General features: G+C 46.2%; 1 protein-coding gene across 1 annotated transcript in view; it reads right to left on the bottom strand.

Moving 5' to 3' along the window:
• Ror1 (receptor tyrosine kinase like orphan receptor 1) overlaps positions 1–11,811 on the bottom strand; it is a 374,004-nt gene extending 362,193 nt beyond the window's left edge. The window contains exon 1 of the mRNA XM_005337717.4: positions 11,679–11,811. Coding sequence (XP_005337774.1) covers positions 11,679–11,769 — 91 coding nt within the window. The 5' untranslated portion in view covers positions 11,770–11,811. The remainder of the gene's footprint in view (positions 1–11,678) is intronic.
• Positions 11,812–12,230: the final 419 nt, after the last annotated feature.

Genomic DNA, 12,230 nt, shown 5'->3' with positions numbered 1-12,230 from the left:
GAGACAGGGAAACGGCCCTGCACACAGGTCAGGCATTGTCTCCACCTACCATTTAGAGGGTATCAATCTTGCCTCCCTAACAGAAACAGTAAACCTCCTACAGCAGAAGATACTGCCATATATTTCTTCTACATCCACTTTAATTGCTAAACAAATATTTAACCAAACGGAAGCCCCAGTGACTTCTTGGTAGTTCACACAGGAGGTATCACCTGGCAGGTGCAGAGGCCGTTCCTCCCCGGCCCTTCTCCCCTCCCCTTGGCTACCCCAACACTCTGGTCTGAGAGGGATTGACTGTTCGGCTGATGTCATCACGTGAGTCTGCGAGAAGTCACTTTCACCAATGGCCTAGATTGGCTAAGAGACTCTGTAAACCTGAGGCCTGAGGCAAAGATGTAGGAGAGTTATTTGTAAAATGTTTTTGATCCTCTCATCTAATTTTAGCCCCAACTTAATCATGAAATCTGGCAAGTGATCCTTAAAAAAAAAAAAAAAATCAAGGCAGGTGTGGTGGCACAGGAGTGTGACCTAACCTACTTGGGAGGCTGAGACAGGAGTATCAAAAGCTTGAGACCAGTCTGGGAAATGCAAAGAGACGCTGCTCAAAATAAAAAATAAAAGGGCTGGGGCTGTAGCTCAGTGGCAGGGTACCCCAGGTTCAGTCCCCAGTACCAAAAAAACAACAGTCACATTGAAGCCAGTGAAGGAGATAAAAGCTTTACTCCCTGGGCCTGGTGTGGAGGTTACTCCTCTCCTTGTGCCCCTTTCCTCACTCCTCCTTGCCCCTGACCACGCCTAGGACACAGTCCTGGACAGGGATTTAGGGATGAATGGAAAGAACAAACTGGGCCTGCTCAGCTCAGCTCCTCCTTCCTCGGTGGGAAAGAGGGACACCATTTGTCAGGTGTCCCCTGAGAGACCCCAACAGCAGGCTCTGCCCCAGGCCACAGGCAAAGCTCTTGATTCCTTGGCTTGGAGACTCTAGCTGCGAGAGGGCAGAGCACTATGAGCCACATAGAGAATAAAAGGGAAAATCACCAACAGGTTAAAGACATCATCAAAAATTGGCCCTGCTCACTATCGGCCATTTCTACAGCTTAATCTTAAACAGATCATGCTGGGGACTGCAAGTTCCTATCCCAGCCCCCCACAAAGGCTCTCTGAACAGAGAAGGAGGCAAACAGTCACTACTTCCTTAAGGCAAGCATCAGTGCCTTAAGGTGTGCACATCAGGACTAGGGCTTATCACACAGCCCAGGTGGGAAAAAGAAAATCAATACCCAGAGGTGGGGGTGAACATTATGCAAAAACTACCAAACACCTCATGGGAGGGAAATCAGACAGGTTGAGGCTGGTGCAACCTCTCCTGTGGAGAAAAGGCAGAATAAATTGCTTCCCCGTGCCCATGTCTAAATCCATGAAGAAATGGTGTCAGTTTCCCATGAAGGACAGATAGGAGCCTTTCAAAGACGTCTAGGATTCGGGGCAGAGGAGTCCACGTTTGTCTTATGATGTTTACTCTTCTCAGAGCATAAGAAAGTCCCTATCTTTAGAACGCTCACTTCATCATAACCTAAAATCTCCCAGGGCCAGGCCAAGAAGTCAGCTTCAGAGTGTTGTAAAACTCAAGTTTTAGGAATCTTGCCCATCCCATGCTGTGAAAATTTCCAAGGAGGAACTGCTGGTCTCGGTTCATAGATGTAGCAGCAATCACGTGCCAACCAGAGATCTGGGTCCAGAAACTGCGCCAAGCACTTCCCATTCCTTCCCAGCCTTCAAGATAGGCACCCTTCCGCCACCCATTTTACAGTTGAGGAAAACCCATCTCAGAGAGGTTAAGGAATCTGCTGACCTGGCAGGAAAGTGGTGAGCCTAGTTTGGGGCCAAGATGGGTGGACTACCAAAGCCCTGCCCTTCCTGGTTCCTCTACCTGCTGAAATCACCAGCCCCTTAGCAAACTCCTTGTTTTTAAGTAACTTCTATTTGCAAGTGAATTTCTTTTTTTTTTTTCCTCCTCCCTACCCCACCCTCTGTATTAGAGACTGAACCCAGGGGCACTTAACCACCGAGCCACATCCCCAGTCCCTTTTTAATATTTTATTTAGAGTCAAGGTCTCACTGAGTTGCTTAGGGCCTTGCTAAATTGCTGAGGCTAGCTTTGAATTCGTGATCCTCCTGCCTCAGCCTTCAAAGCCACTAGGATTACAGCACCACACTGACACAAGTGAATTTCTTTAGTTTACAGGAATCCCTTCCCCAGGCCCCACCTACAAACACCTCTAAACTGTTTCAAAAATGATGGCTGATCTTGAAAATTTTGTGGGTGAAACAAGTGAGAACAGTCAAATTTGTTTGCTGGTGAAGTAATACTGAAAATGAATCCAAGAGGCACAAATTTCAAAGACCAATAGCTCTTTAGTGTAAAAACTACAATGGGTCTGAAGTCAAAGGTGCTACATTGTAGAAAAGCACCAGCACCTACTGAGTGGCCATGGGTGAGCTGCCAACTGATTTAAAAAGAGAAAGACAAAGAAAGAGAAAAAAAAACCTGTTTTATTGGGCTACTGAAATTAAGGTTAATACTGTACATGAAATAATTTTGCAAGCTACAAAGCCCTATATAAATGGAGGCACTCGTTATAATCATTTGACTCAGCTACTTGGCTGAGATCTTATACAAAACTTTAATCAGATAGAGTTATTAAAAAAAAAAAAGCAGAGATGCAGGATAGCATAATGATTAAGGACAAAGCCCTGGCCTCAGAATACCTTTGTGTCTTTCCTGTTTAATTCTCTGTGTGGTCTTGGGCACACACATGACCCTCTTTGTGCCTTGTGTCCTTATCTGAAAAATGGGGGGAATAACAGCTTATACAACTCATAGGGTTGAATTGAAGACTAAGTGAGTTAAAATACATCAAGAACATGGGGGTGGGGGTGCAGCAATAGATCAAGGATGTCATCAAAAATTGTCTCTGGGGCTGGGGTTGTGGCTCAGCGGTAGCTCGCCTCGCACATTCCAGACCCTGGGTTCGATTCTCAGCACCACATGCAAAAGTAAACAAGTGAAATAAAGGTGTTGTGTTCAACTACAACTAAAAAATATAAAAACAAAAAAAAATTTGTCCCTGCTCACTATGTGTGTACAAGGCCCTGGATTCCATCCCCAGCACCAACAAAACAAAAAATTAAATGGTACTTGGTACACGGTATGTGTCAGTTATTACCATTCTTGTGATTTCCATCAAGCAGGCAAAATGTGAACTAGGATTTAGTAGCCTGCACTACAAAACAAACTGCAGCAGCAAAGACAGGCTTCCTGGATCTTTGACAAGCTGTCTTGAAACACAGGACACCCTCTGGCGAGGAAGACAAGCCAATGTCCACCTCCCAGGAAACTCCCTCTCTTCCTTCGCCCCTCCCTTTCCCCCTTCACATGCAAAAATCAAAGGGTACCACTCAAGGCTTTCTTTCTTTTCTTCCCTCTCCCATCCCTTGGAGACCTATTTAACTCTCCCCCCTCCCCAAGGCCCATCTAAGAACCCAAGCCCATCTAGGCCAGCCCCTGCAGACCAGGGCGGCCAGCTGCAGCTGGGGCAGACTCAGCCCTTTCCCAGCAGGAGAGTGTCCAGCTCCTCTCCTCCAAAAACCTTCCTAAGAATCCACCCCCAAAGACCTCTCCCTTCTCAGGATTCTGCATATATAATCACCAATTCTGTACTCACTGGCTGTATAATTATTCCACAAGTGCCTATTTTATTGCCTTTAAAAGGTAAATTCCCCAAGGGGAAAGGCCAGTCACAGTTTTAAATTCCCCAGAGTACTGAGCACAATTCCAAAGGCACCCTGAGGTCTGATTCTATAGAGGGAGCTGTTCCACTTGAAGTGGTCAGATCCAAACTAGAGTCCCTATTTTATCTTTACAATGCTGGTCCTGACCCACTAAACTGATCTCAAGGCACACTGTGGTCTACAGACTAGAGTTAGTTAAGGTAACGTTAGCAGCTATAACTGAAAATCCCCAAATCTCAGCCTTACCAATAGATGCTTGACTCTGGCTCATATAAAATCTAAATCAGTGTGGCCCGGCAGGTGGCTTTCACCATGGTAGAGTGATTAAGGGAAGATCCTCAGCTCTTTCCATCTTGTGGCATCTTCAACACATGACTTCTAAGATTGCCAGCCATCTGGGTACTTTTTTGTGGGTCAAACCTACAAGTGACACTCAATACTTCCAACTCATTCCATTGGCTAGTATTTGATCACGTGGCCTCAATTAACTGAGAGGGAGCTGGGAAATATGGTCATTTAGCAAATGTGCCCAGCAAGAAAGAGAAACAGATTCACTGATCAGTTAGCAATTGCTGCCACAAATCTGCTATTTGCAAAACCATTCAAGGCAATGACCATCTTTGTCTCTCCAGTGGGACCACCAGGATATTGGCTTACATTAAGAGCATAGAAACTGTAAGATGAATGAATGAAGGAGGGAAGGTGGGGGCAGAGTTACAAGAATGCTGGTGTTCATTCATGTCTGGGCGTCATGACTGGCTCCCTGACTCTACACAAAGCCAGGCTGCAGGCAGGAGGAGGACAACATCAGAGAAACTGTCCCCAGTGTCTGCCCTTCCACATAGAAATGGCACAGCTACTCGATCTTCCAAAACCCACATGTCATTGAAAAGTGGGGGTAAGTGGCTTTGGAAGCAGATATATCCTGACCAGGTCTGTCACTGGCCAAATAGGGACAGCATATGTATGGCATGATACGGAACATTTTCATGAATTATTTTATACATTCCTCTGATGAGCCTGTAAAGGAGGCACTAATGCTCTATTTTTGATCCTCTAATTCCCTGAGAATTACTGCCTTCCATCCCTGAATTCCAGGGCCCTTCTCCACATCAATGGACAGACTTGCTACCTCTACCCACCAGAGGTAGCAAATCTATCCATTGATGCCCCATCTCATTTTAAGGATGGTCATACTTGAGAGTCAATACCTTTATTTTATTTATATGTGGTGCTGGGGATCGAACCCAGGGCCTTGCCTGTGCTAGGTGAGTCCTCTACCACGGAGCCACAACCCCAGCCCTTTGAGAGTCAAAATACCTTGGTTCAAATCCCAAATCCCAGCATAATAATTGCATGAGGCTGGCCAACATACTTACCTCTCTGAGCCTTCATTTCCTCCTCAGTTAAACTAAGATCCAAAGTCCATCCCTCCAGGGGTTGCTCAGACATATAAATCTACAAAGAGTGATACCGGGCCCACAGTAGGTGTTCAAAAAAAGTAAGAATTTCTCTCCTTCCTCTTTCCAAGAGACCAGGAATAATGTTCTATTCCTGGGCCACTAACACCATATCTTGCACATAATAAATACAAAATAAAGGTTAGTTGAAATGCATTGAAAGACAAGCTCTACTGCTGAAAAACAAAAATAAAAAACATACACTCTGCCTAGTCTCCACAAGTTCTTGTTATCGCCCTTCCCCCTTCCCACACACTTCATTACTCTTCTCTCCTTGGGTAACATGAACTTTTTTTGTACTCAGAAATTTTAAATGGCTAACAGAGCACCTCAGGATTCTTTCCTCTGGCCATTATCCTTCTCTTTCAAGTTGTGCTCAGCAAGATTATTTGGATATTGGAGCTAAAAAACGGTCAGATTACAAGTGGACGTCCCTGAAATGTAACATCCCCCCATTGCAGGATTCTGGAATTACACCAAACACCAGGGAGGGGTTGCTCTTCCCCAAGAGCTCATGGCTCTGAAAAAAGCCTTTGTTTTAAGGCTCTGCAAAACTGCACTGTGGAATCCCCTCCCATGGGGTCCCCAGCACTGGTCAGAGGACTGCTCAGATCCAGAGCGTCTCCAAGCTTCCTGTAAAACAAAACACTCAAGAGTCTCAAAATACCATAAAAAGTGCTGCTCTCAGAGCCTCGGCTACATCTCCCAGCATAATGATCCTTGATTTGGAGTCAAATTTTCTGACTTCTCCAGTAAGCCCTGGATGGGAGCGACTGCTAACACGCTATACATTCAGCAGGTCTTGCGCGTTGGGAGCTTCCTGTCCTTGACATTCTCTAATTCTCATAAAAACCCTGTAAATCAAATATGATTGTTAACCCCATTTTACAGATAAGGAAACAGAGGCTCAGAGGGTAAGTAACTTTGCCCAAGCAAGCAGCAAAGCCTCCATGTATGTAAACCCTATCTATTAGGTTCAAATCCCATTCGGTTACACCAGGCCACCTCTTTAAATGGCTTTCAAAGAAGGTCCATTCTACATAGAAAACCTTAAAAAAATAAGCAGTCTGAACTAGTGGATCTTTTAGACTCCTTTTTTTTTTTTTTTAATCTCAAGAAAATTTTTTTAAAACTCTGTTGCTTTGGAGAAAAGAGGAGGGGGGAAGGAAATGTAAAAAGGCCAAACATTATGAGACTTCACTTATCAGTATTTAATAACTGTCTCTGGATCAAAACTCCATAGAACCTTATTTATGAACAGACAGTTACTGTTACACAGGGCCTTTTTATACAACCTTTTCATCTGAGGATGTTGTAGCCTTCTTGTGCCTTTCTATTAGTGAGAGATGGGGTGTGAAATTGGCTAGCTCCGCCAAGATGATCCCATTAAATTATCTGCCCTTTTCCAGTGTAATTCACTCAGGGGCAACAGTTGGAGCCTCAGGCTCTGTGAATGTCCAAGTCCTGACATGGGGGTGTGTGTTGGGGTGGGGGAGGGTTCAGGTGTTGGGGCATCCCAGGGACAGAACATCAATGCGAATTTCTCTGCCTTACCAAAATAAAGTGGATGCCACAATTATCCCATTCCTAAACACACTGAAAACCCCAACTGAGCTTACTGCAACAAAGAGAGAGCCTTTTTACTGCTGTTTATTTTTATTTTGTATTCGTTAGCTTTTTAGATATTCCTGGCATGCAAGTCAGGCCCCGTGTAACAAGCAGCTGCATTTAGTTAAGGGTTTTCGAAGAGTTCTCCCCTCCCCTCCCCTTCCAACTCCAGAGAACTTTCTCAGACTCCTAGAAGAGTATTCCTTTCTCTTCGTGTGTCCACAAGAACAGTCTCTCCTGTCACAGCGGAGGCCCTACTGTTTGAAAAAGAGGCCTCCAAGATTTGAGTGCTTCCCAGTTGGAGCTGGATCTGCCAGGATCTGGTGCTCACTGGAACTCTGAGCTGGCAATGGGCTCTCCCTCCAGAGAGCACTCCTATAAATCAACGTCCCCCCCCACACCCGAGTTATATACCAAGATGCAAATACAAAGGCACTTCATCAAAATATAGCTCATCACTAGTTGGAAGGAACTGCCAGACACACTCCTCAAACCGCATCAAAGTTGCAGTTCATAACAAAAATGTAATTCTTCCAGATCCAGAAGCCCAGGCTATCGCAGGCTCTTCTAATCTATCTCAGAGTTACAGCAAGACAGACTAAGAGAAGGCCAGCATTGGAAGGAAAATTGGAATAGGCTGTCTCCAAATCGTCTCTTATGTACTCCAGGTGACGGGAAAGAAAAACTTGCCTAGAGTTCCCTTGGAAAACATGGGGAAACCACTAGTCTGTACATTAAAAGAATATAAACTGTAAGAATTAAGCTAGGAGGGATTGTCTATGACAGTAGTTAGTTAAAATAAATACATCAACTACTAGGGCTTGTAAGCCCAATAAGCCACATCCTGGCTGTGTGACTTTAAGAAAAATGACTCAACCTCTCTGCACTTACATTCATCTGTCTTTAAAATGATCTGGTTATGCCATCTCTCTTATGGTGGTGCTGTGAAGATTCAGTGAGTTAATACTGGTAAAAGTCTTAGAATAGTTACTGGTCCACTGTAATGATTATATTAACTGTTAAATAAATTGCAAAACAGGGGCATCTCAGAGTACTTGGGACATGCAATCTTAGTTACAGGGACTTGGCACCATTCATCAACTTCCTCCAGGCCCATTGAACAGCCCACCTGGAGAGAGCAAAAGTGGGAAGTGAGAGGAAGTGAGAAGCAGAGCCTCCATGGAGTGGCTGATCTGAGCTAAATCCTACAGCCAACACTCAGTCCCTTTCAACCTATCCAGGCAGCCAGCGTCATGAACTGCAGTGGGCCTATCTTTAACAGTTTTCTTGGAAACTCTGATTATACCAATAAACATATAACCATAAAAATGAAAAGGAGTATCATTTCTGGGGGTTCATATATCCTCAATTTCACATACTGCACCTCTAGGCTAGTGCTCTTCCCCATACTTGACATGTATGGTTTTACTTAAATCTAAAACACTCTTAAGAAGGGGCTGGAGGTTATGGCTCAGCGGTAGAGTGCTCACCTACCACATGTAAGGCCCTGGGTTCGATCCTCAGCACCACATATAAATAAATAAAATAAATTTATTATGTACAACTACCAAATAAATAAATAAATATAAACTCCTAGGAGGCTCAGAGAGACTAATCAACGTATGCACCGTATGGAAAAAAAAAAAAGATTCAAACCCAGGTCAGTTTGTGCTGGTAGCCATTAAGCTATACTGTCAAGTTCCACTAACTCCTTCCTATCAAAAAATGGGGCAAGTAAAGGAAAAAATCTTTTAAAATATGATATGTTGCATTTTTACTAAAACACACACACACACACACACACAGCAAAGCAAAGCAAATCATAGCATAAGTTTAAATCCAACCAAAATAGGTATTCTCTGTTCATTCAACAAAAATTTAGGAACCACTTTCTCCACTGTGCCCCCCCCCCCTCTCTCTCTCTCTCTCTCTCTCTCTCTCTCTCTATATATATATATATATATATATATATATATATATATATATATGCCATTTTATGTAGATAAACACTAACATCAATAACATCAAGTGGGGGTAGGTGTTCATCATCAAACCATGGCCAAATCTGATGCTAATCTGGATGCAAGTAACATATTCAGAAACTTCAGAAGTCTATCTTGTAGCCTATATTCACCATGCAGAGGATGGAGGAAGGGCAGAACAAAGTTGACTTTTTTAAAGGTCTCCTAATTAAATATCAGGCAGATATTTAATTCCAGGCATCAGAGTAGCAAAAACAGCCTACCAGGTATGATATTAAATTGGAAATTAAATATTTCTAAAATACTGCCAGAGATAGCTTGACTACACACACCCTTTATCCTGCCTCTGCATGGCTCCCCCTAGCCACTCAGGTAGGATTTGGGAGCGTCTCAAATAAAGAGGAAGCTTGCTGCCTTGGGCCCTTGGTGCTTTCACCAGCAAAGCTGACAGTCTTATTGCCCTCAGGAGACTCCTATTCTAAAAGTAGACAGGACAGACACCTATTCAAATGGCAAAGGAAGGCTTACAAAATGACAGCAAACACAGTGGCAGGCCACCTCCCTCTGGCTTCAGGCAGCCAAACCACAGAATCAACAGGACTCAGAAAAACTCAAACAGGTTCCTGAAGCCTTGAGCTCTGGGAGCAGAGATGAGACTTCAGCTTCCTACAGAAGCTGAGCTTTGCGCAGGGATACATGGGGAAAGCAACAATGAGTGTGCCAGAAACATTACATCTAAACATTTCTTCTCCTGGCCAATAAATAGAAAATAGAAAAGTGATGGGAGATATGCTGAGCATTTTTTTAAATTAATAAGTGAAACTTATATCCCCTTGAGCTGATTTCCTGAGTTACCTTAGTTACCTTAGGAACCTCAGATGAAAGCAAGTCCGAGGTCCACTAGAAGTCCTGTCCCCACAGAAAAGAGCAAACCTTCATAGAAATGGAAAGAAGCTTATAAGACAACAAATAAGACAATAATAACAGGTTTGAGCTCATTACTGCAGAGTATGAAAGAGGCAGCATTTCTCTTTTTAAAAAAATTTAGGCCCTATAAACAGTAAAAGAAGACAAAATTTGAGTGGCTGCCAGTAACAAAATTGTCTTACACTCAACAAAATCACTGCATGGCCATTTATTTAAAGGTAGATTACCAAAAAAGGTGAAATCCTCCCTCCTCCTCTCCCTGCCTCCTGCCAGGGGCTATCATCTAAAAGTAATCACTGCTAAAAGGTTAAGTACAAAGCAAAGAAGTCCACAGAGGAAATAACCAAATTAACTAAGGGCCCAAGCCAGGAGTTCTACCTTAGATAGAAACCCCCCCTGGTTATCTCTGCCTCTATTTGCTGGGCAACTGGACTTCAGAAGGATGTTTAGGTTGAGGCCCATTTTCTACTTTTCACCCAGGTGTTGTGGCAAAGGGCCAGATGTTTGGCATCACCAAGCAAAACATCCATGTGACCAAACTGTTTACATTTCATTAGGATTTTCCATCAGTAAGAAGCACTCCCCGCTGATGTACATCTTCATTACAATTAGGAACTGTATTTACCCTGAGGAGCTTCCAGATTAGTACAACCACACTACAGGATCAGTTTCAGAATCCTTCTCTGTGAACGCTGCTCCCTCTTCCCAAAATCATCTCTAAGAAATCAGAATCCACACAAAACTTCCCTCCAGAGTTCTTTCTACCAAGAACATTATTAACTAAGTTTTAGTACAAACTAATTCTGCGGTCACAGTCTTAGTGATTGGATCTTTTTCCCCTTAACTGCTAAGTAAGCCACTGCCTTTTCTTTACCTAAACACAGCGCTCACTTAAAAATGAAAGATGCAAGTTAAAGGAGCAGGGACCTAGTTGTCCGCACAGGTTTGGGGCTGCGAGTGGGGGAGGGAAGAACCCGAGGGCTTCAGCACCACCTCCTCAAGGGATGCATGTTAAAAGTGAGGCCCAAGACCCCGGAGACTTTAATCAACTTTCCCCCTCCAACCTCCAAAGAATGAATCGGTTGTCTCCACAGGCGCAGCCGGGCTCTTCCCTCTCATTGTGTACCGGCTCAAACACAGCAAGGATCCCAGCTTCCCGCAGCGAACTAAGACGCTCCGGCTGGCGGTAGAGTCTTTCTCTAACTGTTGTGCGATTGTCTTTGGAGATTACCAAAATCAAGTATGCATTAGATGGCTTTTCCCCCCTCGATTGTAACACACACACACACACACACACACACACACACACACACACACACACACAGCACTTTGGAGCCTCAGGTCTCCTCTGACAGCACATTTTGCACAAAGTGGCAGCGGCGGCAGCAGCGTACACGTTTCGGCCTCCATGGTGACCCTCAGGAGGGCCAGAGGGCCGGGGCAGTGGAGATGCAAGGCCGCGGGAGCCCCAGCAGCACAGGGCTTTTGTTTGCGCCGGTTCGCGGACCACCTGGGCTCTCTCGCAGGCACTCTGAAAATGCAAACCCATCCTGGACCGCAGGATAGATTACTGAACGTCAGTTAGGGTGCTCTAAGAGTCCAGGAAGAGATGGGAAGACGACCGGCGCGGAAGTGCCCCGATCACCCCACGATCCTCAAAGTCCTCTACGCTTCCTGTCAGTGCTGACAACCGATGCACGGTGTGAAGGAACAAATCCCCGGGCGCACCCGGGACCCGCGGCTGGGCTCCAGGGCCAATCATCGCCTGACTCCCCCGCGGCCCGAGGCGCGCTGGCAAGATACCGGGCGAGTAGTCGGCCGCCTCCCCAGAGGAGGGCGCGGTGCTTGCCGAGTGCCCAGGGCGCTCGGTGGACTGAGGGGCGCTGGGGCCGGAGCGGGCGTTTCTTACCTTGCGCAGCAGCCCAGCGCGCGGCCAGCAGCAGCCCGGCCAGCAGCGGCAGCAGCGGCTGGCGCGTCCCGCGGCGACGCGGCCGGTGCATTCCTCCTTTCGTGGCGGCGGCAGCGGCGGCGGCGGCGGCAGCTCTCCGGTGGCGCGCAGAACATCCACGGGCTCTCCCCGGGCTCCCGGCCACCTCGTCCGGGCCGCTCGCGATCGCAGGATGCCTGGGGCGTTTGCAAAGCTCTTTGTCCCTCTAACCTGCTCTCTCGCCTCCGCCGGGCAGTCTGCGGACCCCGTGAGCGCGATCCCTCTCCAGTCCTCCGGCTTCAGCCTCGCCTCGGCCAGCCGCTCAGCCCTGAGCTGTCCGGGTCACTATCGCCGACAGCCAAATCTCCTCCGCTCGGAATCGAGAAGAGCGTACCCTGTGCCCGGGGCGGCCGTCCCGGAGCCCCCTCGGTGGAGGCTGTGGCGGCTCCTCCCGCTCTCCGCGCTCCCTCTCTCGCTCAACTTGTCACTTTTCCACCAACTCTCCAGCCCAGCGCCCCAGACCCGACCAATGGC

Source organism: Ictidomys tridecemlineatus, chromosome 11 (assembly GCF_052094955.1).
Source record: "Ictidomys tridecemlineatus isolate mIctTri1 chromosome 11, mIctTri1.hap1, whole genome shotgun sequence".
Classification (NCBI taxonomy): domain Eukaryota; kingdom Metazoa; phylum Chordata; class Mammalia; order Rodentia; family Sciuridae; genus Ictidomys; species Ictidomys tridecemlineatus.
Note: the sequence above shows the minus strand (reverse complement) of the source record. Positions and strands in the feature narration are given on the sequence as shown.